General features: G+C 38.6%; 4 protein-coding genes and 2 long non-coding RNA genes across 19 annotated transcripts; 5 read left to right on the forward strand and 1 right to left on the reverse strand.

Moving 5' to 3' along the window:
* Positions 1 to 3,093: 3,093 nt before the first annotated feature.
* Positions 3,094 to 4,304, forward strand: LOC148160513 (trace amine-associated receptor 13c-like). 3 transcript variants are annotated; one of them, XM_088003890.1, is made up of 2 exons: positions 3,094 to 3,360; positions 3,491 to 4,304. In XM_088003890.1, exons 1-2 carry the CDS (start codon positions 3,188 to 3,190, stop codon positions 4,302 to 4,304), a joined length of 987 nt encoding a protein of 328 aa, XP_087860016.1. In that variant the 5' UTR covers positions 3,094 to 3,187. The 3 variants fall into 3 exon arrangements, with proteins under 3 accessions (XP_087860016.1, XP_087860017.1, XP_087860018.1); XM_088003891.1 differs by having other exon boundaries at positions 3,094 to 3,291; XM_088003892.1 differs by having other exon boundaries at positions 3,094 to 3,274; positions 3,495 to 4,304.
* A 3,141-nt stretch (positions 4,305 to 7,445) lies between these two features.
* On the forward strand, positions 7,446 to 8,624 carry LOC148160514 (trace amine-associated receptor 13c-like). Of its 5 annotated transcripts, none has more exons than XM_088003893.1 (2): positions 7,446 to 7,703; positions 7,804 to 8,624. In XM_088003893.1, the coding sequence occupies exons 1-2, from the start codon at positions 7,497 to 7,499 to the stop codon at positions 8,611 to 8,613; spliced, it is 1,017 nt and encodes a 338-aa protein (XP_087860019.1). In that variant the 5' UTR covers positions 7,446 to 7,496; the 3' UTR covers positions 8,614 to 8,624. The 5 variants fall into 5 exon arrangements, with proteins under 5 accessions (XP_087860019.1, XP_087860020.1, XP_087860021.1 ...); XM_088003894.1 differs by having other exon boundaries at positions 7,446 to 7,669; positions 7,800 to 8,624; XM_088003895.1 differs by having other exon boundaries at positions 7,446 to 7,600; positions 7,800 to 8,624.
* A 4,120-nt stretch (positions 8,625 to 12,744) lies between these two features.
* On the forward strand, positions 12,745 to 14,542 carry LOC148160515 (trace amine-associated receptor 13c-like). Of its 5 annotated transcripts, none has more exons than XM_088003898.1 (2): positions 12,745 to 13,408; positions 13,509 to 14,542. In XM_088003898.1, exons 1-2 carry the CDS (start codon positions 13,202 to 13,204, stop codon positions 14,316 to 14,318), a joined length of 1,017 nt encoding a protein of 338 aa, XP_087860024.1. In that variant the 5' UTR covers positions 12,745 to 13,201; the 3' UTR covers positions 14,319 to 14,542. The 5 variants fall into 5 exon arrangements, with proteins under 5 accessions (XP_087860024.1, XP_087860025.1, XP_087860026.1 ...); XM_088003899.1 differs by having other exon boundaries at positions 12,745 to 13,374; positions 13,505 to 14,542; XM_088003900.1 differs by having other exon boundaries at positions 12,745 to 13,305; positions 13,505 to 14,542.
* Positions 14,543 to 16,837: 2,295 nt separating this feature from the next.
* Positions 16,838 to 19,029, forward strand: LOC148160516 (uncharacterized). Its single transcript, XR_015765112.1, has 5 exons — positions 16,838 to 17,576; positions 17,896 to 18,345; positions 18,468 to 18,520; positions 18,699 to 18,803; positions 18,917 to 19,029. It is a non-coding gene; the product is annotated as an uncharacterized LOC148160516 (long non-coding RNA).
* LOC148160517 (uncharacterized) lies at positions 18,649 to 20,923 on the reverse strand. Its single transcript, XR_015765114.1, has 2 exons — positions 20,093 to 20,923; positions 18,649 to 18,941 (listed from the first exon to the last, which is right to left on the reverse strand). It is a non-coding gene; the product is annotated as an uncharacterized LOC148160517 (long non-coding RNA).
* LOC148160518 (trace amine-associated receptor 13c-like) lies at positions 19,838 to 23,481 on the forward strand. Of its 4 annotated transcripts, none has more exons than XM_088011962.1 (3): positions 19,838 to 19,851; positions 22,332 to 22,514; positions 22,647 to 23,481. In XM_088011962.1, the coding sequence occupies exons 2-3, from the start codon at positions 22,342 to 22,344 to the stop codon at positions 23,458 to 23,460; spliced, it is 987 nt and encodes a 328-aa protein (XP_087868088.1). In that variant the 5' UTR covers positions 19,838 to 19,851; positions 22,332 to 22,341; the 3' UTR covers positions 23,461 to 23,481. The 4 variants fall into 4 exon arrangements, with proteins under 4 accessions (XP_087868088.1, XP_087868090.1, XP_087868084.1 ...); XM_088011964.1 differs by having other exon boundaries at positions 22,332 to 22,428; positions 22,651 to 23,481; XM_088011958.1 differs by lacking the exon at positions 19,838 to 19,851 and having other exon boundaries at positions 22,342 to 22,548; positions 22,651 to 23,481.
* The last annotated feature ends 689 nt before the right edge of the window (positions 23,482 to 24,170 follow it).

Consider the following 24,170-nt stretch of genomic DNA (forward strand, 5'->3'; position numbering starts at 1 on the left):
TCGACTAATTGGTCCAACCCCTACACCACTGCACTTTTTAATAGCATTTCTATGCATTTCATAGAACTTTACACCTTTTCGATGTGTACCGTTACTGTGTAAACAAAGATTGTAATTAGAACGTCTTCATGTAAATGCAGTAACAGAAACGGAATAAAAATTACATTTTCGTTGGCTCATTCGGCAGCTTGCATCCATTATTGTTGCACTACTGCCATCTATTGGATTCTAATATGTATACCTATGATTCAGTTCCTGCTAAAGAGCCCCCTGGTGGTGGAAGAAAAATCCACATATAAGCTGCATGGTTCAAAGCTTAGGAAAGAGAGAGAGAGAGAAAGGAAGAAAGAGAGAGAGGGAGAGAAAGAGAAAGAGAGAGAGCTGGCTACTAACCATGCATGGAGGGTTCCACCCCAAATCCAGCACCCTGAGACTGTACACAAGCCGAAAGGAAGGAGGCAGAGGACTAGTGAGTGTGAGAGCCACTGTCCAGGATGAAACATCCAAGATCCATAAATACATCAAGGACAAAGCCTCAACAGACGGTGTGCTCAGACAATGGGGAACAGAGGATGAGGTGCTGGAGGCACCATCATGGGAGGACAAGCCCCTACATGGGATGAACCACCGAAGTGAACTGAAATCCTACCAATGGCTGGAAAAAGCTGGACTCAAGGACTGCCCATAGGCCCTCATCCTGGCCACCCACTCTCTAAAAACAGATGTGTTAAAAATAACAATGTGTCAAATTTTAACACATGCCGAATCAGCTCAAGAACAACACGTTATTTTTAACACAATTAATGTTTGTCATTTTAACACAAGTTTTGTTTTACTCAAATCAACACAAACGTGTTAAGATGTGTTATTTTGACACACATGTGTAAAATTTATTCTCATACACAAGAGCAAATAAAATTGAAATTTCAAATTGTGGATCTTAGAGATTATTTGATTACAATCATGCACATAAAGTTTACACAGCTACAATATCTAGTTCAAATATTAAAAAGTTTAAATAGAGATTCAAATCAACAAGCTAACAAATAACCAGTTTTTCTAATGTAAAATTCAATAACATGGATGAAAAAATGACAAATGTCATGGAAGAAATGAAAACGAATTCCTGTCCCTTTCAACATTTCTGAGATTTTCAATTGGACTCAAATCAGAACATCCATTTACAATATAGAACAATCATGAACGAGGGTGCAATATTTTATATCTTGGTGCCACATTCAGCTCTCTGGAGGCAAAACTCCTCATAACATCTAAAGGATGAAAATTAGAAATTTCTGAAAGTGTGATCAGTTCATAGTCACATGTTTTTTGTACTGGATAGGCATAAACATGATCATCAAAGTACATTACATTTAGTATTTGAACAAAGATAAAAATGGAGTCATTACATGCCAGAATATGAACAACTTCACCAAATACTGGCTTTTTTGTAACCATCTTTCAATGCCAGAATGGAGCCATTTATGTATATTTGGCTATACACATTGAGACAGATATAAGTTGGTGGCCGTAGAAATGTCAGTTTTTAGAGTTAACCTTAAGTGATTTAACAAGAGCTCAGATTGTTTTGAATGACTTCACACTAACCAGATAGGCATTGGTCACACTGACTTTCTTGGAGATGAGAGAGCTATGTTTATAATGATACATTTGTTGTACCTGGTGTTTGAAAGCCAATGTCTTTGAAACGTTTTTAAAGTTACACATAATATGTGCAAGTCTTTTGAATGGATTATGCTTTGCTTCAAATCGCATGCACCAAAGTTTATACAGAGGTCCAAAACGAACCATTATCCTTGGATAATGTGTCATGAAAATATGTTTCAGTGTGAGATTTCTCTCATACAGCTGCTTGAAAAGAGTATGACGCTCAATTATCAATTGTTTTAGAAACACAGCAAGTCCTTTGGTAACAACTGGTGCAAAAATAATGCTGCAGATCTCATTTAATAAAACAAGTAATTTCCAGTGTTGACTCTTTCGGTTGACAAGATCTCAAAGTAAAAAGGGCAAGGCGAGCAAAAAACACCACATTTGAGAAGCCGTCTGTTTTACAGGATTCTCGCTAGCTTTCAGGTTCAATATGACACTTGGCTTATTTTTTACATTTCCACTTCGGAAAAACAACCGTGAATATTACCGTGTCAGTTTGACTTGGCCACATCGTCGGAGGAATGGCACTCGAACATAACATGACCTTTTTCAACAGCCGTTTACTGCTCCATCCGTTAGCGTCTCCTAAAGAAAAACCTTCAACTGCCAAAAGCGTTAACATCCAGTTTACAGAAAAACGGGCATTTTAGAGTACAAAGCCTTCCAAATCTAATTTACAGCTAAATCATTTGATAATATATACACTTGATTTGTAAACCAGAAATATTTCTTCTGGTTTACAATATTTATCTTGAGACGTTTTCCTGAAAATGAATTGCAGGGGTTATTAAAAAAAGAGAAAAAAAAATATGACATTTTGTCTATGTTTCATCTAAAAATTCTCACTGCAACATTTGTACATTGTACTGCATCTTGTATAAACGTGATACGTATCACGTTATAACGTGATAGCACTTGAATTTGTTGTCAAATTAACTATCTTGATAGCTATCTTGTTAAAACAAGATAGCGCTTGAATTTTTTTTCTTGCATGATACCAATGCGCTTCCGTACTGAACTTCACATTTCAAGGGGAAAAAAAGCGCAATGTACGGATGTAAAGTACAGATACACGAAATTTGTACTTAAGTACAGTAACAAAGTACCTGTACTTACTTACTTCCCATCACTGCTTATCCTACATATTTCTGTCACCAAAACATGCTGGTATGTTTGTTACCTCAAACATGCAAGAGTTTTCACAACAGTTTGCTTTCAGTTTTCCTCTGTTGGTTTGATAAATAGTCTATTCTGTGATCAATAAGCAGAGCAAAATGAAGTGTGACGTCCTTTCAAAATTTGTACATTTTGAAAAGACGGAGGTTTGTAAGAATAACAATAACAAAGCAAAAGTTTAATGAATCCTAAAGTTAAAATGAGTTTTCAAAACGTCTAAAGCGGAGGAGGAGAAAGCAGAAACTCCCCAGAGACTAAAGCACCAGAGAGGAGGGAGGACAGAAACAAACATCTGCTGCAGGACAGGATCAGACCAGAGAGCTGCAGCCGTCTGAGGATGGAGATCCCAGACAGAACTGATCTCTGTTTCCCACATCTCCTCAACAGCTCCTGCAGGAAGCCCACACTCCACTGGGCTGAAGCCGTTCTGCTGAACTCTGTGCTGCTCTTCATCTCACTGATCACTGTAGTGCTCAACCTCCTCATCATCATCTCAGTCTCACACTTCAGGCAAACATCAACCTACAGTTTAAATTTTAGAAATGTGAAGCAATGTGTTTAAATAATCTGACAAGAAATAATTAAAATTCAGATATTTTTTCTTTATTTAATGCATAATTACTATTTTGTCTCCCTCCAGGCAGCTCCACACTCCTACAAACATCCTCCTCCTCTCTCTGGGTGTTTCAGACTTTTTTGTTGGTCTCCTGCTGATGCCTTTTGAAATCTACAGATTTACATTCTGCTGGTTTCTTGGAGATGCCATGTGTGTTTTGTTTTGTTATTTGATTAATACCATCCTTAGCGCTTCAATCTGGAACATTGTCCTGATATCAGTCGACCGATATGTAGCCATTTGTTACCCTCTGCATTATCCCACCAGAATTTCATTGACGAGAGTCAGATACTGTGTTTGTCTGTGTTGGTTCTGTGCTTCTTCTTGCAGCTTTTTCTATCCAAAGGATGAACTGATTCAGCCTGGCAGGTATAAGTCCTGCACTGGGGAATGTAAATTTATCATAAGCTACATTCTAGGAACATTTGACCTAATTCTTAATTTCATATTTCCAGTAACAACCATCATAGTTCTGTATATGAGAGTATTTGTGGTGGCTGTGTCTCAGGCTCGTGCCATGCGCTCTCACATTACAGTCGTCACGTTTCATTCAGTGACATCAGGAACAAAGAAATCAGAGTTAAAAGCAGCCAGGACTCTTGGGGTTCTAGTTGTTGTATATCTAATGTGTTACTGTCCATATTACTGTTACTCTTTAGTTGGGATTAGTTTAACCAATAACTTTTATTTGTTTTCTTTGTTTTTCCTCGGTTATGTTAACTCTTGTCTGAACCCTCTGATCTACGCCCTGTTCTACCTCTGGTTCAGAAAAGCTGTTAAAATCATTGTTACTCTACAGATACTGCAGCCTGGCTCACGTGAGGCCAAGCTGCTGTGAACACACTGCTGACTGACTGACTGACATCTGAGAGATTCATTATTTTGATCTTTTGAATTAGTTGTCTGAAAAACATAAATTCACAGATTTTTGTTTTTGTTTTGTTTTTTTATAAATTAATAAATAAAATGTTTTCTGGTTGAGGGGAGTTGGGGACAAAAGAAATTAGTTGTGCATAAAATATTTTTCTCTGCTTTAAGATGTTATCGCTGTTGAATATTCAAACAAAGTTCTTTTAACTTTTGCACATTAATCTTCTATTTGCTATGTTGTATCTGTAATATGAACCCATTTAACATGTCAAGTCTCAATTTTTTAAAGATTTTTTTTGTTCTAGTGGCTTTTATTTGATAGTTAATTGACAGGAAAGTGTGTAATGAGAGATGGAGAAGACATGCAGCAAAGGTTGCCAAGGTTGGGAATCAAACCTGCGACAGCTGCGTCAAGAACTAAGGCCTCCATATGCGGGTTGTGCTTAACCCATGCGCCTTTTCATTCTGAAAAATGACTTTCCTCGTCTTCTGAGCACAAATGGGACACTGAAAATGAAGAAGTTTATTGGTGGACCAATACCAACAGCTTGATGTGGAAATGAAAGATACAGCAGACTGCCCATGGTCAACGAATAGCTTATAAAAACATGCCCTGCCAACTCAGTGACCTTCACTGTCAACCACAGGATCTTCTGAGAGCGTTAGCATCTCTTTGGACAATGCGGACGCTAGCTTAATAAATATGAGGCAAAGCTATTCACTGCAAACTATTTTCATTTTAGCAACAAGAACAGGAATGAGCTCACTGCTTCAGAAGAACAGGCTCAAGGACGCCTGACTAGGATGCAACCCACCGCATCCTATTTCAAAGCAATAGTGTTTAGGTATACTATTCTCCATCTCCATTTCATCTTATAAAACATGAAATGGCTCGAATGTGGAGCACTGGGCCAGCTCTACACCCTCAGCATGGTCCTGCAGAGTAAATGGGACTTCGCCCAAGTAATCTACATGTGCTTTGTGTACCTGGGGGGCAGTATGAAATATCATGTCTTTTAAAACAGGCTGTCAGGTCACTGTATGACCGATGTCAGAGCTTGGTGCACATTGCCTCCAGTAAGTCTGGAGTAAATCTATCTGTCCTGGGTAAAACTGAAATATTTACTAAGTAGAAAATGCATGTTAAAATCTGAATACTTTCTTGAATGCAGCTGAAATCAATTAAAAACACTAGCAGACAGTACAGTACGCCGATTATCTGTACTAAAAATAATGCAAAAAATGTAACATTGAAGAAAAGGTATTAGTTTTAAAACCAATAAATAAATGACTTGGAGAAATACATTTAGCCAAACACACGTGGCCCCTAAAAGCAACACTTACTTCCCTACCTGACCTTCTCTGACTCAACACTTGCTGGTCTCTCCATCCTCATGTTCTGATCGTCTCTAGCAGCTGGAAGAATCAGTAAGACCAACAAGCCTGTCCTGCTTCAGCTGCACTCTGCTGGTCATACTAGAATGGGGAATTAGGAGAACACCAATTTAATTTAATATCATAACAAAGCAAAAGGCATATTACATCTAATTCGGAATGAAACTAAGTACAAGACACACACCCACCAAATAATAAAAAACAGAAATTATGTGAATATCCTCCTTCAGCCTGTGACCTACTAGCTTAGTTTTACATTTTACATCTGGAAGAAAATATATTTAAGAGTTACATTGCCTCCCCTCATCGACAGCACCGATTATGTGCTTGGTAAATAAATCATCTGCACAGTCACTTGACGTGTGGTGCAGATTAATGTGGACCTGATAACATTGGTGCAACGATCCGCTGTTTTCCCATTTTAGCTTCAATGCTAGTTAATACACACACACACACACACACACACACACACACACACACACACACACACACACACACACACACGTGTTGCTATCTTTGTTGGGACTTTCCATTGACTTCCATTCATTTCTACAGCCTAAACCTGAGCTTTACCCTTTTCCTAACCCTAACCAAAACTCAATTCATACCTTAGCCCTAACTCTCACCCCTGACCCAAAAACAGGGTTTCCCCTCGTGGGGACCTGAGCCTGGTCCCCACGAGGAGCAATTGGTCCCCACAACGTATTACAAACAAACGCACTCACACACACACACACACACACACACACACGCACACACACACACACACGGAGGATTGCGCAACAGTTTTTAACACATATTTCCTCCAGATATATTTGGTATTTTCCACACTTAATGCAACTCGACAGAGGTGCGCTGGTTAACGAATATTACACAAGCCTAGTTTATGAACTTTACTTAGTGCTAACATTAGCTAGCACAATATACTACCGGGGATCGCGGCAGACAAAATATGTGACTGACGTCATAAGTTGAGTAAGATTTCTTCTTTGAAACAGGGTGGACACTTTAGAAGCTGCTAAACGGTGTAATTTTGTGAAGATTACTTACCATTCACATTCTGTGTCCCGTCACCGAAGCCCTGCAGTTCGGGACGGAGTTCTGAGATCTCAGGGAGTCATCCGCTTTAGTCAACGCTAACCAATCAGAACACGTCTTACATCGCTCGTCCTTAAGCCCCGCCCAGAATGTTCATGTAAGCTTCCTCAAAGCAAATAAAGTTGTATAAACAACAAAACGAGTTCAACCAAGAACTCAGAAAAAGTTTCAACCAAAGAAAAAAAAAAATTTTCAATCAAAAAATTAGTGACTTCAATCAAAAACAAAAAAATCTTTAAAATAAATTTTTGTTTCGTAAAAAAATTATTTTTATGATTAAAAAGTTTTTAAGAATTTTTATTGCTTGACATGATTTTTTATTTTTTTGATTGAATAATTGTGAAACAAATCTAACTCCATAGATGCGTACAAGAAAAAAAAACATGGCTTCAATGAGACTTAAAGACTAAAACAGCTGGTTTGTGTGGTTTAATTTAACTAGTGAAATATTTATGGGGGGTTTTCTGAAAGTAGTCAAAAAAAGAGCCGAGTAAAGAATAGCAGAAACAAAACAAACATTTGATGGTTGTTAAAAAAAATAAATCATTAGAGAAAAGGTAGAAGAAGCAGAAACTCTCCAGAGACTAAAGCACCAGGGAGGAGGGAGGACAGAAACAAACATCTGCTGCAGGACAGGATCAGACCAGAGAGCTGCAGCCGTCTGAGGATGGAGATCCCAGACAGAACTGATCTCTGTTTCCCACATCTCCTCAACAGCTCCTGCAGGAAGCCCACACTCCACTGGGCTGAAGCCGTTCTGCTGAACTCTGTGCTGCTCTTCATCTCACTGATCACTGTAGTGCTCAACCTCCTCATCATCATCTCAGTCTCACACTTCAGGCAAACATCAAACTACAGTTTAAATTTTAGAAATGTGAAGCAATGTGTTTACATAATCTGACAAGAAATAATTAAAATTCAGATATTTTTTCTTTATTTAATGCATAATTACTATTTTGTCTCCCTCCAGGCAGCTCCACACTCCTACAAACATCCTCCTCCTCTCTCTGGGTGTTTCAGACTTTTTTGTTGGTCTCCTGCTGATGCCTTTTGAAATCTACAGATTTACATTCTGCTGGTTTCTTGGAGATGCCATGTGTGTTTTGTTTTGTTATTTGATTAATACCATCCTTAGCGCTTCAATCTGGAACATTGTCCTGATATCAGTCGACCGATATGTAGCCATTTGTTACCCTCTGCATTATCCCACCAGAATTTCATTGACGAGAGTCAGATACTGTGTTTGTCTGTGTTGGTTCTGTGCTTCTTCCTGCAGCCTTCTCAATTCAAAGGATGAACTGATTCAGCCTGGCAGGTATAAGTCCTGCACTGGGGAATGTAAATTTATCATAAGCTACCTTCTAGGAACATTTGATCTAATTCTTAATTTCATACTTCCAGTAGCAACCATCATAGTTCTGTATATGAGAGTATTTGTGGTGGCTGTGTCTCAGGCTCGTGCCATGCGCTCTCACATTACAGTCGCCACGTTTCATTCAGTGAAACCAGGAACAAAGAAATCAGAGTTAAAAGCAGCCAGGACTCTTGGGGTTCTAGTTGTTGTATATCTAATGTGTTACTGTCCATATTACTGTTACTCTTTAATTGGGATTAGTTTAACTAGTTCCCCTTATTCATTTTCTTTGTTTTTCCTTGGTTATTTTAACTCTTGTCTGAACCCTCTGATCTACGCCCTGTTCTACCCCTGGTTCAGAAAAGCTGTTAAAATCATTGTTACTCTACAGATACTGCAGCCTGGCTCACGTGAGGCCAAGCTGCTGTGAACACACTGCTGACTGACAAACAACAGAGATTCATTACTATTAATATCTTTTGAATTAGTCGTCTGAAAAGCATAAATTCACTGGATTTTTTTTGTAAACTAATAAATAAAATGTTTGCTGGTTGAGGGGAGTTGGGGACAAAGGAAATTAGTTGCGCATAAAATACCACCTTCTTTTCTCTGCTTTAAGATGTTAAACGTTTGAATATTCAAAGTTCCTTCAACTGTTGCACATTGACACATTAACCTTCTATTTGCTATGTTGTATCTGTAGCATAAACCCATTTAACATGTCAAGTCTCACTTTATGCCACATCTGATCCTCCATAGCTATTTCTGTGGCCCTCAAGACTCTCGAGGGCCACAGAAATAAAACTTTAGCAGTTACATAAATATGATTTTATCAGTCAAGTCAAATTAGTTTTTATTTGCCCGGTGCCAAATTACATCAATGTGAGATGTTAAATATTTAGTTTTAGGAAGTACTCAAGCTATAATATCTTAAGAGTTTAATAGGTATTTTCATTAATACGTTTTTTCACAAATGGCCCTTTTATGATCTTGATTTTCATTTTGACGTTAAACAGACTTTACACAGTCTGCTCTGGCTGGATAATATCTGGCTCTGTTCAGAACAGTGCTGAAGGAGGAAGGCCTAGTTAAAGTCTGTGGAGAAGGAGCTTTGGAAGAAGCTGCCTCTGGTTTGAGGTCGATGTGACGTTACAGTGGTTCCATCATCACCTTATTCTACAGCATTTAACTGATATAGGCTTTAAAAACAATTTTTCTACTGATGGGTTTGTTTCTTTTATCAGACTCGTTTGACAGTATTTCAAAGTTGTGAGCCGGAGATAGAAAGGGGCCAACTGTGTCAGGCCTACACTGATGTTAATGCTGCATTTTATCACTCTGTAACTGTTGGATAAAATGTAGTTTTTACCGTATTTTTTCAGATTAGACACAGTTAAGAAAATAAAGCCACAATATAACATATTCCCAATGCAATGTTTCTAGTCCCACTGATTTCTTTCACTGCTCATGTTTAACTTAAATAAAGCTGAACAAGACTTTAACAGCTGCTTCCAATCTAACACAGATAAAAGTTTTAACATAATCACAAGGAATGAGGGAAACAAGAAGGATAAGAGCCTTTATATCAATAGTCATATGTTGGATTTTTTTTGACACTTCACACAATGAAACATGAATTATGCTGTGTTTTACACCTGGTTCAGAGCATCACCTGAATCTACTTTTCTTTTCTTATTCTAGTTGTTCTAACCTCGCATCTCGCCCGGAACGTTAGCTGGAGATCAGCACCAGCACCTCGACCGACCCCACCTGGGACAAGAGTGTTAGAAAATAGATGGATGGATGGATGGATGGATGGATGGATGGATGGATGGATGGATGGATGGATGGATGGATGGATGTTCTATGGGAGATGCAACTGTCCTAGACTTATTTTTGATTACTGTTTAGTGATTTTCTTTTATTACTGCTCTTTATAAGAAGAATCCATCCATCCATTTTCTTACACCCTTGTCCCTATGGGCAGGAGGGGTCCAGGTGCCTGTCTCCGTTTTGGGTGAGAGGCAGGGTCACCCTGGAAAAGGTCGCCAGTCTGTCGCAGGGCAACACAGAGAGAGACAGGAAAAACAACCATGCACACACACACTCACACATAGGGACAATTTAGAGAAACCAATTAACCTGACAGTCATGTTTTTGGACTGTGGGAGGAAACCGGAGTACCTGGAGAGAACCCACCATGCACAGGGAGAACATGCAAACTCCATGCAGAAAGATCCCGGGCCGGGAATCGAACCCAGAACCTTTGTAGCTTTGTAAAGCTACACACTGCGAGGGCAGCATTTTAATGTATCTCTGAAAGGTGTCTCCACTTTTCTCACCCAGGATATTTAGGAACACAGTGGTTAAAATATTTTATTCTTTTCAATATTTAATTATGTTCCACAGGATTGTTTTACAAAAATTGCCCTTTTTTGAAGTTTCACAAATCAGAAAAAGGTCTCACAAATCACAAACACGGTTTTAAATATTCTGCTATTACAACCCCTGGCAAAAAGTATGGAATCACCAGTGTTGGATGAGCAGTCATTCAGACATTTCATGCTGTAAAACAAACTCGGATCAAAAACATGACACAATATTAAGGTCATTCCAAAGTGCAACTTGTTGGCTTTCAGGAACACTCAAAGAAATGAAGAGAAAACATTGTGGAAGTCAGTGAATGATACTTTTATTGACCAAACACAGGGAAATAAATATGGAATCACTCAATTCTGAGGAAAAAAGTATGGAATCATGAAAAACACATAAACAAAAGACCATTCAAAATACATCACTAGTATTTAGTTGCACCATCTTTGGCTTTTATAACAGCTTTTAGTCTCTGAGGCATGGACTTGATGAGGGACAAACAGTATTTGGTGCCTACTCTCTTTGATAGCAGTTGCCAGATCAGCTTTGCAGGTTGGAGCCTTCTTGTGGAACATTTTTTTCAATCTCCACCACAGGTTTTCTATTGGGTTGAGATCTGGACTATTTGCAGGCCATGACATCGACTGAATGTGTCTTTCTTCAAGGAATGCCTTCACTGTTTTTGCCCTATGGCACGATGCATTGTCATCTTGGAAAATCATTTCATCATCTCCAAACATCTGTTCAATTGAAGGGATGAGAAAACTGTCCAAAATGTCAATGTAAACTTGTGCATTGATAGAAGAATTAACCACAGTCATCTCCCCAGTGCCTTTGCCTGACATGCAGCCCCATATCATCAAGGACTGTGGAAATTTGGTTGTTTTCTTCAGGCAGGCCTCTTCATAAATCTCACTGGAACGGCACCAAACAAAAGTTCCAGCATCATCACCTTGTCCAATGCAGATTCTTGACTCATCACTGAAGACAACTTTCATCCAGTCATCCACAGTCCATGATTGCCTCTCCTTAGCCCATCGGAATCTTGTTCTTTTATGGTTAGGTGTCAATGCTGGTTTTCATTTAGCTTTCCTGTATTGAAATCCCACCTCCTTTAGGCGATTTCTTACGGTTCGGTCACATACATTGACTCCAGCTTCCTCCCATTTATGCTTCATCTGTTTAGTTGTACTTTTTTGGTTTTCAAGACAAATGACCTTTAGTTGTTTGTCTTGACGCTTTAATGTCTTTCTTGGTCTACCAGTACGCTTGGCTTTAACAACCATTCCATGCTGTTTGTGTTTGGACCATATCTTGGATACAGCTGACTGTGAACAGCCCACATCTTTAGCAACCATGCGTGAAGGGTTACCTTCTTCAAGAAGTTTCACAATCCTCTCTTTTGTTTCAAGGGACATTTCTCTTGTTGGAGTCATGGTTCTCGCCACTCCACTTCGTCCAGCAGCCCTCCAAGGTGTCATGACTGCAGGTGTTTTGAACTGCACACTAACGGGCACATCTAATCTGGGGCAGGTGTCCATTTAGGGAAAGGAAATAGACTGGGTGTGTCCTTTTTTCTACCTCCAATTTGAGTGATTCCATACTTTTTTCCTCAGTTGCACTTTGGAATGACCTTAATATTGTATCATGTTTTTGATCCGAGTTTGTTTTACAGCATGAAATGTCTGAATGACTCCTCATCCAAGACTGGTGATTCCATACTTTTTGCCAGGGGTTGTAGAGCAGAATAATCCAGTCCAGGTTTGAAGAGTCGAGGTGTTGTAGCTTTGGAATTAGAGCAGATCTTGTGTGATCGAGACAGAAAAAAAGGGTAAAAATTGTTCGTCACAATCAGAAATTCACCTGCCAGTCATGTACTGACACGATGATTTCTGCCACTCGTTTGTTGAGATCGGGATGATTTGAAATTTATTGTGCAGTTCATCTGTGAAGCTACACTTACACTGTAAGCATCAACTACTCAGCCGCCCGCCGTGTTCAGTCTATCTGCTCACCTGTATAAATACACCTGCAGCGCTCTTCCTGCTGTTCGCTCTGAACCAGCAGCTCCCTGCCGTACTCCAGGCATCGCGCCAGTCATTTTAAGGATGTCTATTGGTCATCAATCAATAAAATCTCCACAAGCCGAACTTGAAAATTGGACGTTGTGCCACTAACACTTAGCTTTCGTCAAACACTCAGGCGGACGTCAGAGCTCTGCGCAACGCAAATAATATTCCGGCTGGAACACGGTGCGCTAAATAACACATAAATTCACAAAGCTTCGAGGCAGATACATTTTCCTCGAGGAATTTTATTAATCGAGATACGCAATTCATTCGAGGAATCGATTCAGCCCTACTTCAATAAGACTTAAAGACTAAAACAGCTGGTTTGTGTGGTTTAATTTAACTGGTGAAAGATTTATGATTTTCTTTTTCTGAAAGTAGTCAAGAAAGAGCCAAGTGAGAATAGCAGAAACAAAACAAAGAGTTCATGGATGTAAAAAAAAAAAAAAAAGTCATTAGAGAAAAGGCAGAAGAAGCAGAAACTCCCCAGAGACTAAAGCACCAGAGAGGAGGGAGGACAGAAACAAACATCTGCTGCAGGACAGGATCAGACCAGAGAGCTGCAGCCGTCTGAGGATGGAGATCCCAGACAGAACTGATCTATGTTTCCCACATCTCCTCAACAGCTCCTGCAGGAAGCCCACACTCCACTGGGCTGAAGCCGTTCTGCTGAACTCTGTGCTGCTCTTCACCTCACTGATCACTGTAGTGCTCAACCTCCTCATCATCATCTCAGTCTCACACTTCAGGCAAACATCAACCTACAGTTTAAATTTTAGAAATGTGAAGCAATGTGTTTAAATAATCTGACAAGAAATAATTAAAATTCAGATATTTTTTCTTTAATTAATGCATAATTACTATTTTGTCTCCCTCCAGGCAGCTCCACACTCCTACAAACATCCTCCTCCTCTCTCTGGGTGTTTCAGACTTTTTTGTTGGTCTCCTGCTGATGCCTTTTGAAATCTACAAATTTACATTCTGCTGGTTTCTTGGAGATGCCATGTGTGTTTTGTATTGGTTATTGATTTGTACCATCGTCTCTGCTTCAATCTGGAACATTGTCCTGATATCAATCGACAGATATGTAGCCATTTGTTACCCTCTGCATTATCCCACCAGAATTTCATTGAAGAGAGTCAGATACTGTGTTTGTCTGTGTTGGTTCTGTGCTTCTTCCTGCAGCCTTCTCAATTCAAAGGATGAACTGATTCAGCCTGGCAGGTATAAGTCCTGCACTGGGGAATGTAAATTTATCATAAGCTACATTCTAGGAACATTTGATCTAATTCTTAATTTCATACTTCCAGTAACAACCATCATAGTTCTGTATATGAGAGTATTTGTGGTGGCTGTGTCTCAGGCTCGTGCCATGCGCTCTCACATTACAGTCGTCACGTTTCATTCAGTGACATCAGGAACAAAGAAATCAGAGTTAAAAGCAGCCAGGACTCTTGGGGTTCTAGTTGTTGTATATCTAATGTGTTACTGTCCATATTACTGTTACTCGTTAGTTGATGTTAATCTAACCAGTACTTCATATGCATCGTTCTTTTTCTTCCTCTTCTATTCCAACTCTTGTCTGAACCCTCTGATCTACGCCCTGTTCTACCCCTGGTTCAGAAAAGCTGTTAAAATCATTGTTACTCTACAGATACTGCAGCCTGGCTCACGTGAGGCCAAGCTGCTGTGAACACACTGCTGACTGACTGACATCTGAGAGATTCATTATTTTGATCTTTTGAATTAGTTGTCTGAAAAACATAAATTCACAGATTTTTTTTGTTTTTTTTTGTAAATTAATAAATAAAATGTTTTCTGGTTGAGGGGAGTTGGGGACAAAAGAAATTAGTTGTGCATAAAATACTTTTCTCTGCTTTAAGATATTATCGCTTTTGAATATTCAAACAAAGATATTTTAACTTTTGCACATTGATCTTCTATTTGCTATGTTGTATCTGTAATATGAACCCATTTAACATGACAAGTCTCACTTTTTTAAAGATTTTTTTTGTTCTAGTGGCCTTTATTTGATAGTTAATTGACAGGAAAGTCAATGAGAGATGGGGAAGACATGCAGCAAAGGTCACCAAGGTTGGGAATCAAACCTGCGACAGCTGCGTCAAGATCTAAGGCCTCCATATGCGGGTTGTGCTTAACCCCTGCACCACCACAGCACACCCAAAGTCTCACTTTATGCCACATCTGATCCTCCATAGCTATTTCTGTGGCCCTTGACACTGAAGTGCCACAGCCTTTATCACTTTATTCTACAGCATTTAACTGATATAGGCTTTAAAAAAGTTATTTTTCTACTGATGAGTTTGTTTCTTTTATCACTATAAATTAAGTATATTTAGGAGATGTTAAGAGACAAAGGAAAATTTGACAGTATTTCAAAGTTGTGAGCCGGAGATAGAAAGGGGCCAACTGTGTCAGGCCTACACTGATGTTAATGCTGCATTTTATCACTCTGTAACTGTTGGATAAAATGTAGTTTTTACCGTATTTTTTCAGATTAGACACAGTTAAGAAAATAAAGCCACAATATAATATATTCCCAATGCAATGTTTCTAGTCCCACTGATTTCTTTCACTGCTCATGTTTAACTTAAATAAAGCTGAACAAGACTTTAACAGCTGCTTCCAATCTAACACAGATAAAAGTTTTAACATAATCACAAGGAATGAGGGAAACAAGAAGGATAAGAGCCTTTATATCAATAGTCATATGTTGGATTTTTTTTGACACTTCACACAATGAAACATGAATTATGCTGTGTTTTACACCTGGTTCAGAGCATCACCTGAATCTACTTTTTCATTACTTATTTTAAGTTGTTCTATGGGAGATGACTTAAATGTATTGATTGATGCTGAGTCCTTGGTCTTTGAGAGTTTCATTAAATCTTGTTAAAATCAGGAGAGCGCTGTCATATCAGCCATGTTTCTCAGAGTTGTGGCTTATTGCTGGCAGGCACAACATTTCTACAGTGTTTTGAAACCACAAATCCTTTCCCACTTTTTAACATGACTTTCTAATGCAATGACAGGAGAGGGCCGGTACTCTGCTACCCCAATGACACAGTGTCTGATGTAAGAGAGAAAATACTGTCTAACCGCTGATCAGCCTGAAGTTGAAGTCTAATTGTACATGTGGGAGCTAATGATCTGGCCAAGCCAAAATCTGAAATTCTGAAAAATGACTTTCCTCGTCTTCTGAGCACAAATGGGAAACTGAAAATGAAGAAGTTTATCGGTGGACCAATACCAACAGCTTGATGTGGAAATGAAAGATACAGCAGACTGCTCATGGTCAACGAATAGCTTATAAAAACATGCCCTGCCAACTCAGTGACCTTCACTGTCAACCACAGGATCTTCTGAGAGCGTTAGCATCTCTTTGGACAAGGCGGACGCTAGCTTAATAAATATGAGGCAAAGCTATTCACTGCAAACTATTTTCATTTTAGCAACAAGAACAGGAATGAGCTCACTGCTTCAGAAGAACAGGCTCAAGGACGTCTGACTAGGATGCAACCCACCGCATCCTATTTCAAAGCAATAGTGTTTAGGTATACTATTCTCCATCTCCATTTCATCTTATAAAACATGAAATGGCTCGAATGTGGAGCACTGGGCCAGCTCTACACCCTCAGCATGGTCCTGCAGACTAAATGGGACTTCGCCCAAGTAATCTACATGTGCTTTGTGTACCTGGGGGGCAGTATGAAATATCATGTCTTTTAAAACAGGCTGTCAGGTCACTGTATGACCGATGTCAGAGCTTGGTGCACATTGCCTCCAGTAAGTCTGGAGTAAATATATCTATCTTGGGTAAAACTGAAATAATTAGTAAGTACAAAATGCATGTTAAAATCTGAATACTTTTTTGAATGCAGCTGAAATCAATTTAAACCACTAGCAGACACAGTACGCCGATTATCTGTACTAAAAATAATGCAAAAAATGTAACATAGAAGAAGAGGTATTAGTTTTAAAACCAATAAATAAACTGACTTGGAGAAATATATTTAGCCAAACACACGTGGCCCCTAAAAGGAACACTTACTTCCCTACCTGACCTTCTCTGACTCAACACTTGCTGGTCTCTCCATCCTCATGTTCTGATCGTCTCTAGCAGCTGGAAGAATCAGTAAGACCAACAAGCCTGTCCTGCTTCAGCTGCACTCTGCTGGTCATACTAGAATGGGGAATTTACGGTGGCCCTGAGGTGCAAAACACTACAACATTAACGAAGCACAATTACAAATTACAAAATCACTACAACATTAACAAAAACACAACGACATTAACCAAAACACAACGACATTAACAAAAACACAACGACATTAACGAAAACACAACAACATTAACGAAAACACAACGACATTAACAAAAACACAACGACATTAACAAAAACACAACGACATTAAGAAAAACACAACGACATTAACGAAAACACAACAACATTAACGAAAACACAACGACATTAACGAAAACACAACGACATTAACGAAAACACAACGACATTAACAAAAACACAACGACATTAACGAAAACACAACGACATTAACAAAAACACAACGACATTAAGAAAACGGAAAAGGTAGGTCCCAGTGGAGACCTAAGGAATCGCTGATTGGACTACAGCTCGTTAGAAAACGGAAAAGGTAGGTCCCAGCGGAGACCTAAGGAATCGCTGATTGGACTACAGCTCGTTAGAAAACGGAAAAGGTAGGTCCCAGCGGAGACGTAAGAAATCGCTGATTGGACTACAGCTCGTTTTACTTCTGAACCGGAAGTTTTTCTGGAGACCCTTTTCACAATGATGTCAGACAATGGGCGCCGTAACTCGAAGAGATGTATCTTTACTTCTGGTGTGATTTTGCCTCGGGAAACCTGACTGAAAAATTCACGGATACTCATTAGCTTAAAGATATACTAAAAGGTAAGGTTAATTACAACAGCATTTACGTGTTAGCCGTTATTACTCATTGTCAATCCACCATTCTCTAACTGTATATATAATAAACAGCCTCCGATCGGAGAATTAACCAGCTAGCAGCTGCTTTAGCCACAGTTAGGAAACATATACACGCCTGCCTGTCAGTGCTGTGTTGTTAAGTTTCACTAAAATCACTGACATCTTCCAACAGTTGTTTAGAAAAGCATTTTAAATATTGACTTAAGCGCTATCTGCCAAATAATTTACATATTCTGATGTGATTCATAATTTCTCATATTGTTTTGTTCATCTTTCTCAACAGTAGCCTACCTAGCCTACCATATCTGGGATGGTCTTGTTCCTCTGTCCATGGCAGGTTCAGTCAATCAGCTGTGGGACATCTGCTGCCTAACATCAAACTATCATGAGCCTCTTGATTTAAAAGGAGACAAACCAGTACAGAGCCTCCCTGCTCCTGCAAGTCACACTTCTTGGATGAACACTCAATACTGCAGCTGTTAGAAATGAAATCTTTGTGTATCTATCCTTTAATTAATATCAATATGTATCTATTAATAAATTGATGTTGTGTAGAGTTCTGTAAAAACTATTGTAAATAGCTTCTCTTGAGTAATCTACATATGTGCAACTTTTACATTTAAATTGCTTTTTTTTGTAAATCTTACACATCTGGCAACGAAGTATGTGGAGGAGAGGAAATGAGAAAGGAGAGGAGCTTATTAAAGCTGCCATTGTGGAACAAAGACATAAGGTTTGTGACCGTTTCTTGCAAACATTAAACACTGTACATGGATTCATATATATAAATAGATATATATATATATATAGCTGACTGTATATATACAGTCAGCTATATATATATACATACTGCAGCAGAACCCTCAAGCTCCCAGGGCTCAGAGGATGAAAGAGACCACCTGCGGAGGGTGAGAAGGGAATTTTATATATATATATATATATATATATATATATATATATATATATATATATATATATATATATATATATATAAATAACATTACACAAACATAATTATCACAGTTAACAATTTAAGTCATTGATAGAGAAAATTTATTTACAAACGGTATATTTTTATTTTAACAGTATGTACTCAGGGTTTACAACTTAAGAAGACATCCATGTAGGATCCTTGGCGGGTGCCAGTCTGCAGTGAACTGCAGTGAACTGGTGCCAGTCTGCAGTGAACTGGTGGGTGACAGAGCCAATGGTAAACTAGTGAGCAGTTTGAAGCAGAAGTCCCACCATGTGATCCACAGGGTTTTCCTAGCTGAGCACAAACTTCATGCACTTCGTTTCCACAGGCACCACAGCAGAATCAAGTGTAACCTGTTAAAAGGGATATAAAGGTGTTATTCCTATATTATCAATTTTCTACTGCCAAGTCTACAACCGCAGGAAAACAAAGTAAAAGAAATGTATCCTTCTAATCATAACCTTTGATAAATATTCATTGGAGAAATGTGAAGTTAATGAGCTAATATATATTGTTATGGCCACTCTTGCATCATAATAAAGTCCAAAAAAAATGCAAGAGTAGTCTTTTAGGAGGTTTTCAACTCACTCAAAGAAAAAATGAAAAGCACTCGCAGAGACTTCTCCTGGTTTCTTTTACTTATAAAAGTAACAAAAAATAATGTCTGAGTTGACTTCAAATATAAACGTTAATTTGTGGTACAAAAACCTTTTCACTCCTCACTCCTCCACCAAACAATCAGATCAACCCCAGCAGCTGCTTCTGCCTGTTAATCACTGCAGGAGGCTGACTGACAAGGAAGAGGGTCTAAGCAAAAATAAATACATAAATAAATATACAATAGATCTATCATTCACATAACCTAGATCTGCGAAAATTAATTTCGCAAAAAATAAATTAATCTAATGGTTAATAGGCTCCAACATATGCGAGTAGAGCTCATCACATTCCTCCAATGAAACTTTAATATCTATCTATCTTCCTACTCGTGTCTCTATCTTAGCAAGAGTTTGACTTCTCAGTTTAGCATAACTGTCAGGTTTTGGACTTGAGACTACAGGTAATGTCGCTACTGAGAGGGTGGTGAAACTAGCGTATGACATGAGGAGGGTGACGATAATGCATTTTACGTGACAGGCGGCAACCCCAGTCTATACTATAAAAATCTGATTAAGATTAGAGCCTAAATACGTTCTATTTCCAAAACAGAAAGGCTACGTAATGTTAGCCAGCTAACAAATTACTATTGCTAAGTAATTCCCAGTAAGTCAATATTTAAAATGCTTTTCTAAACAACTGTTGGAAGATGTCAGTGATTTTAGTGAAACTTAACAACACAGCACTGACAGGCAGGCGTGTATATGTTTCCTAACTGTGGCTAAAGCAGCTGCTAGCTGGTTTATTCTCCGATCGGAGGCTGTTTATTATATATACAGTTAGAGAATGGTGGATTGACAATGAGTAATAACGGCTAACACGTAAATGCTGTTGTAATTAACCTTACCTTTTAGTATATCTTTAAGCTAATGAGTATCCGTGAATTTTTCAGTCAGGTTTCCCGAGGCAAAATCACACCAGAAGTAAAGATACATCTCTTCGAGTTACGGCGCCCATTGTCTGACATCATTGTGAAAAGGGTCTCCAGAAAAACTTCCGGTTCAGAAGTAAAACGAGCTGTAGTCCAATCAGCGATTTCTTACGTCTCCGCTGGGACCTACCTTTTCCGTTTTCTAACGAGCTGTAGTCCAATCAGCGATTCCTTAGGTCTCCGCTGGGACCTACCTTTTCCGTTTTCTAACGAGCTGTAGTCCAATCAGCGATTCCTTAGGTCTCCACTGGGACCTACCTTTTCCGTTTTCTTAATGTCGTTGTGTTTTTGTTAATGTCGTTGTGTTTTCGTTAATGTTGTTGTGTTTTTGTTAATGTCGTTGTGTTTTCGTTAATGTTGTTGTGTTTTCGTTAATGTCGTTGTGTTTTCGTTAATGTTGTTGTGTTTTTGTTAATGTCGTTGTGTTTTCGTTAATGTCGTTGTGTTTTCGTTAATGTCGTTGTGTTTTCGTTAATGTTGTTGTGTTTTCGTTAATGTCGTTGTGTTTTTCTTAATGTCGTTGTGTTTTTGTTAATGTCGTTGTGTTTTTGTTAATGTCGTTGTGTTTTTCTTAATGTCGTTGTGTTTTTGTTAATGTCGTTGTGTTTTCGTTAATGTTGTTGTGTTTTCGTTAATGTCGTTGTGTTTTTGTTAATGTCGTTGTGTTTTTGTTAATGTTGTAGTGATTTTGTAATTTGTAATTGTGCTTCGTTAATGTTGTAGTGTTTTGCACCTCAGGGCCACCGTAGGAATTAGAAGAACACCAATTTAATTTAATATCATAACGCAGCAAAAGGTATATTACATCTAATTCGGAATGAAACTAAGTACAAGACACACACCCACTAAATAATAAAATCAGAAATTATGTGAATATCCTCCTTCGGCCAGTGACCTACCAGCTTAGTTTTACATTTTACATCTGGAAGAAAATATATTTAAGAGTTACATTGCCTCCCCTCATCGACAGCACTGATTATGTGCCTGGTAAATAAATCATCTGCACAGTCACTTGACGTGTGGTGCAGATTAATGTGCATCTAATAACAATGGTGCAACGATCCGCTGTTTTCCCATTTTAGCTTCAATGCTAGTTAATGCACACACACACACACACACACACACACACACACACACGGAGGATTACGCAACAGTTTTTAACACATATTTCCTCCAGATATATTTGGTATTTTCCACGCTTAATGCCACTCGACAGAGGTGCGCTGGTTAACGAATATTACACAAGCCTAGTTTATGAACTTTACCTAGTGCTAACATTAGCTAGCACAATATACTACCGGGGATCGCGGCAGACAAAATATGTGACTGACATCATAAGTTGAGTAAGATTTCTTCTTTGAAACAGGGTGGACACTTTAGAAGCTGCTAAACGGTGTAATTTTGTGAAGATTACGTACCATTCACATTCTGTGTCCCGTCAATGAGGCCCTGCAGTTCGGGACGGAGTTCTGAGATCTCAGGGAGTCATCCGCTTTAGTCAACGCTAACCAATCGGAGCACGTCTTACATCGCTCGTCCTTAAGCCCCGCCCAGAATGTTCATGTAAGTTTCCTCAAAGCAAATAAAGTTGTATAAACAACAAAACGAGTTCAACCAAGAACTCAGAAAAAATTTCGACTAAAAAAAAAATAGACTCAACCAAAAAAAGGTTTCAACCAAAAAAAAAAGTTTCAATCAAAAAATTAGTGACTTCAATCAAAAACAAAAAATCTTTAAAAAATTTTTTTGTTTCATAAATAAATTATTTTTATGATTAAAAAGTTTTTAAGATTTTTTATTGCTTGACATGATTTTTTATTTTTTTGATTGAATAATTGTGAAACAAATCTAACTCCATAGATGCGTACAAGAAAAAAAAACATGGCTTCAATGAGACTTAAAGACTAAAACAGCTGGTTTGTGTGGTTTAATTTAACTAGTAAAATATTTATGGGGGGTTTTCTGAAAGTAGTCAAAAAAAGAGCCGAGTAAAGAATAGCAGAAACAAAACAAACATTTGATGGTTGTTAAAAAAAATAAATCATTAGAGAAAAGGTAGAAGAAGCAGAAACTCTCCAGAGACTAAAGCACCAGGGAGGAGGGAGGACAGAAACAAACATCTGCTGCAGGACAGGATCAGACCAGAGAGCTGCAGCTGTCTGAGGATGGAGATCCCAGACAGAACTGATCTCTGTTTCCCACATCTCCTCAACAGCTCCTGCAGGAAGCCCACACTCCACTGGGCTGAAGCCGTTCTGCTGAACTCTGTGCTGCTCTTCATCTCACTGATCACTGTAGTGCTCAACCTCCTCATCATCATCTCAGTCTCACACTTCAGGCAAACATCGACCTACAGTTTAAATTTTAGAAATGTGAAGCAATGTATTTACATAATCTCACAAGAAATAATTAAAATTCAGATATTTTTTTTCTTTATTTAATGCATAATTACTATTGTGTCTCCCTCCAGGCAGCTCCACACTCCTACAAACATCCTCCTCCTCTCTCTGGGTGTTTCAGACTTTTTTGTTGGTCTCCTGCTGATGCCTTTTGAAATCTACAGATTTACATTCTGCTGGTTTCTTGGAGATGCCATGTGTGTTTTGTTTTGGTTATTGATTTGTACCATCGTCTCTGTTTCAATCTGGAACATAGCTTTGATATCAGTCGACCGATATGTAGCCATTTGTTACCCTCTGCATTATCCCACTAGAATCTCGTTGACGAGAGTCAGATACTGTGTTTGTCTGTGTTGGTTCTGTGCTTCTTCCTTCAGCTTTTTCTATCCAAAGGATGAACTGATTCAGCCTGGCAGGTATAAGTCCTGCACTGGGGAATGCACACTTTATATAAGTTATGGTGCAGGAACATTTGACCTGATTATTAATTTCATACTTCCAGTAACAACCATCATAGTTCTGTATATGAGAGTATTTGTGGTGGCTGTGTCTCAGGCTCGTGCCATGCGCTCTCACATTACAGTCGTCACGTTTCATTCAGTGAAACCAGGAACAAAGAAATCAGAGTTAAAAGCAGCCAGGACTCTTGGGGTTCTAGTTGTTGTATATCTAATGTGTTACTGTCCATATTACTGTTACTCTTTAATTGATGTTAATCTAACCAGTACTTCATATGCATCGTTCTTTTTCTACCTCTTCTATGTTAACTCTTGTCTGAACCCTCTGATCTACGCCCTGTTCTACCCCTGGTTCAGAAAAGCTGTTAAAATCATTGTTACTCTACAGATACTGCAGCCTGGCTCACGTGAGGCCAAGCTGCTGTGAACACACTGCTGACTGACTGACATCTGAGAGATTCATTATTTTGATCTTTTGAATTAGTTGTCTGAAAAACATAAATTCACAGATTTTTCGTTTTGTTTTGTTTTTTATAAATTAATAAATAAAATGTTTTCTGGTTGAGGGGAGTTGGGGACAAAAGAAATTAGTTGTGCATAAAATACTTTTCTCTGAATTAAGATGTTATCGCTTTTGAATATTCAAACAAAGTTCTTTTAACTTTTGCACATTAATCTTCTATTTGCTATGTTGTATCTGTAATATAAACCCATTTAACATGTCAAGTCTCACTTTTTTAAAGATTTTTTTTGTTCTAGTGGCCTTTATTTGATAGTTAATTGACAGGCAAGTGTGTAATGAGAGATGGGGAAGACATGCAGCAAAGGTCACCAAGGTTGGGAATCAAACCTGCGACAGCTGCGTCAAGATCTAAGGCCTCCATATGCGGGTTGTGCTTAACCCCTGCGCCACCACAGCACACCCAAAGTCTCACTTTATGCCACCTCTGATCCTCCATAGCTATTTCTGTGGCCCTTGACACTGAAGTGCCACAGCCTTTATCACTTTATTCTACAGCATTTAACTGATATAGGCTTTAAAAAAGTTATTTTTCTACTGATGGGTTTGTTTCTTTTATCACTATAAATTAAGTACATTTAGGAGACGTTAAGAGACAAAGGAAAATTTGACAGTAT

Source organism: Poecilia mexicana, unplaced genomic scaffold (assembly GCF_051168715.1).
Source record: "Poecilia mexicana isolate PSO_F unplaced genomic scaffold, ASM5116871v1 scaffold_2, whole genome shotgun sequence".
Classification (NCBI taxonomy): Eukaryota; Metazoa; Chordata; class Actinopteri; order Cyprinodontiformes; family Poeciliidae; genus Poecilia; species Poecilia mexicana.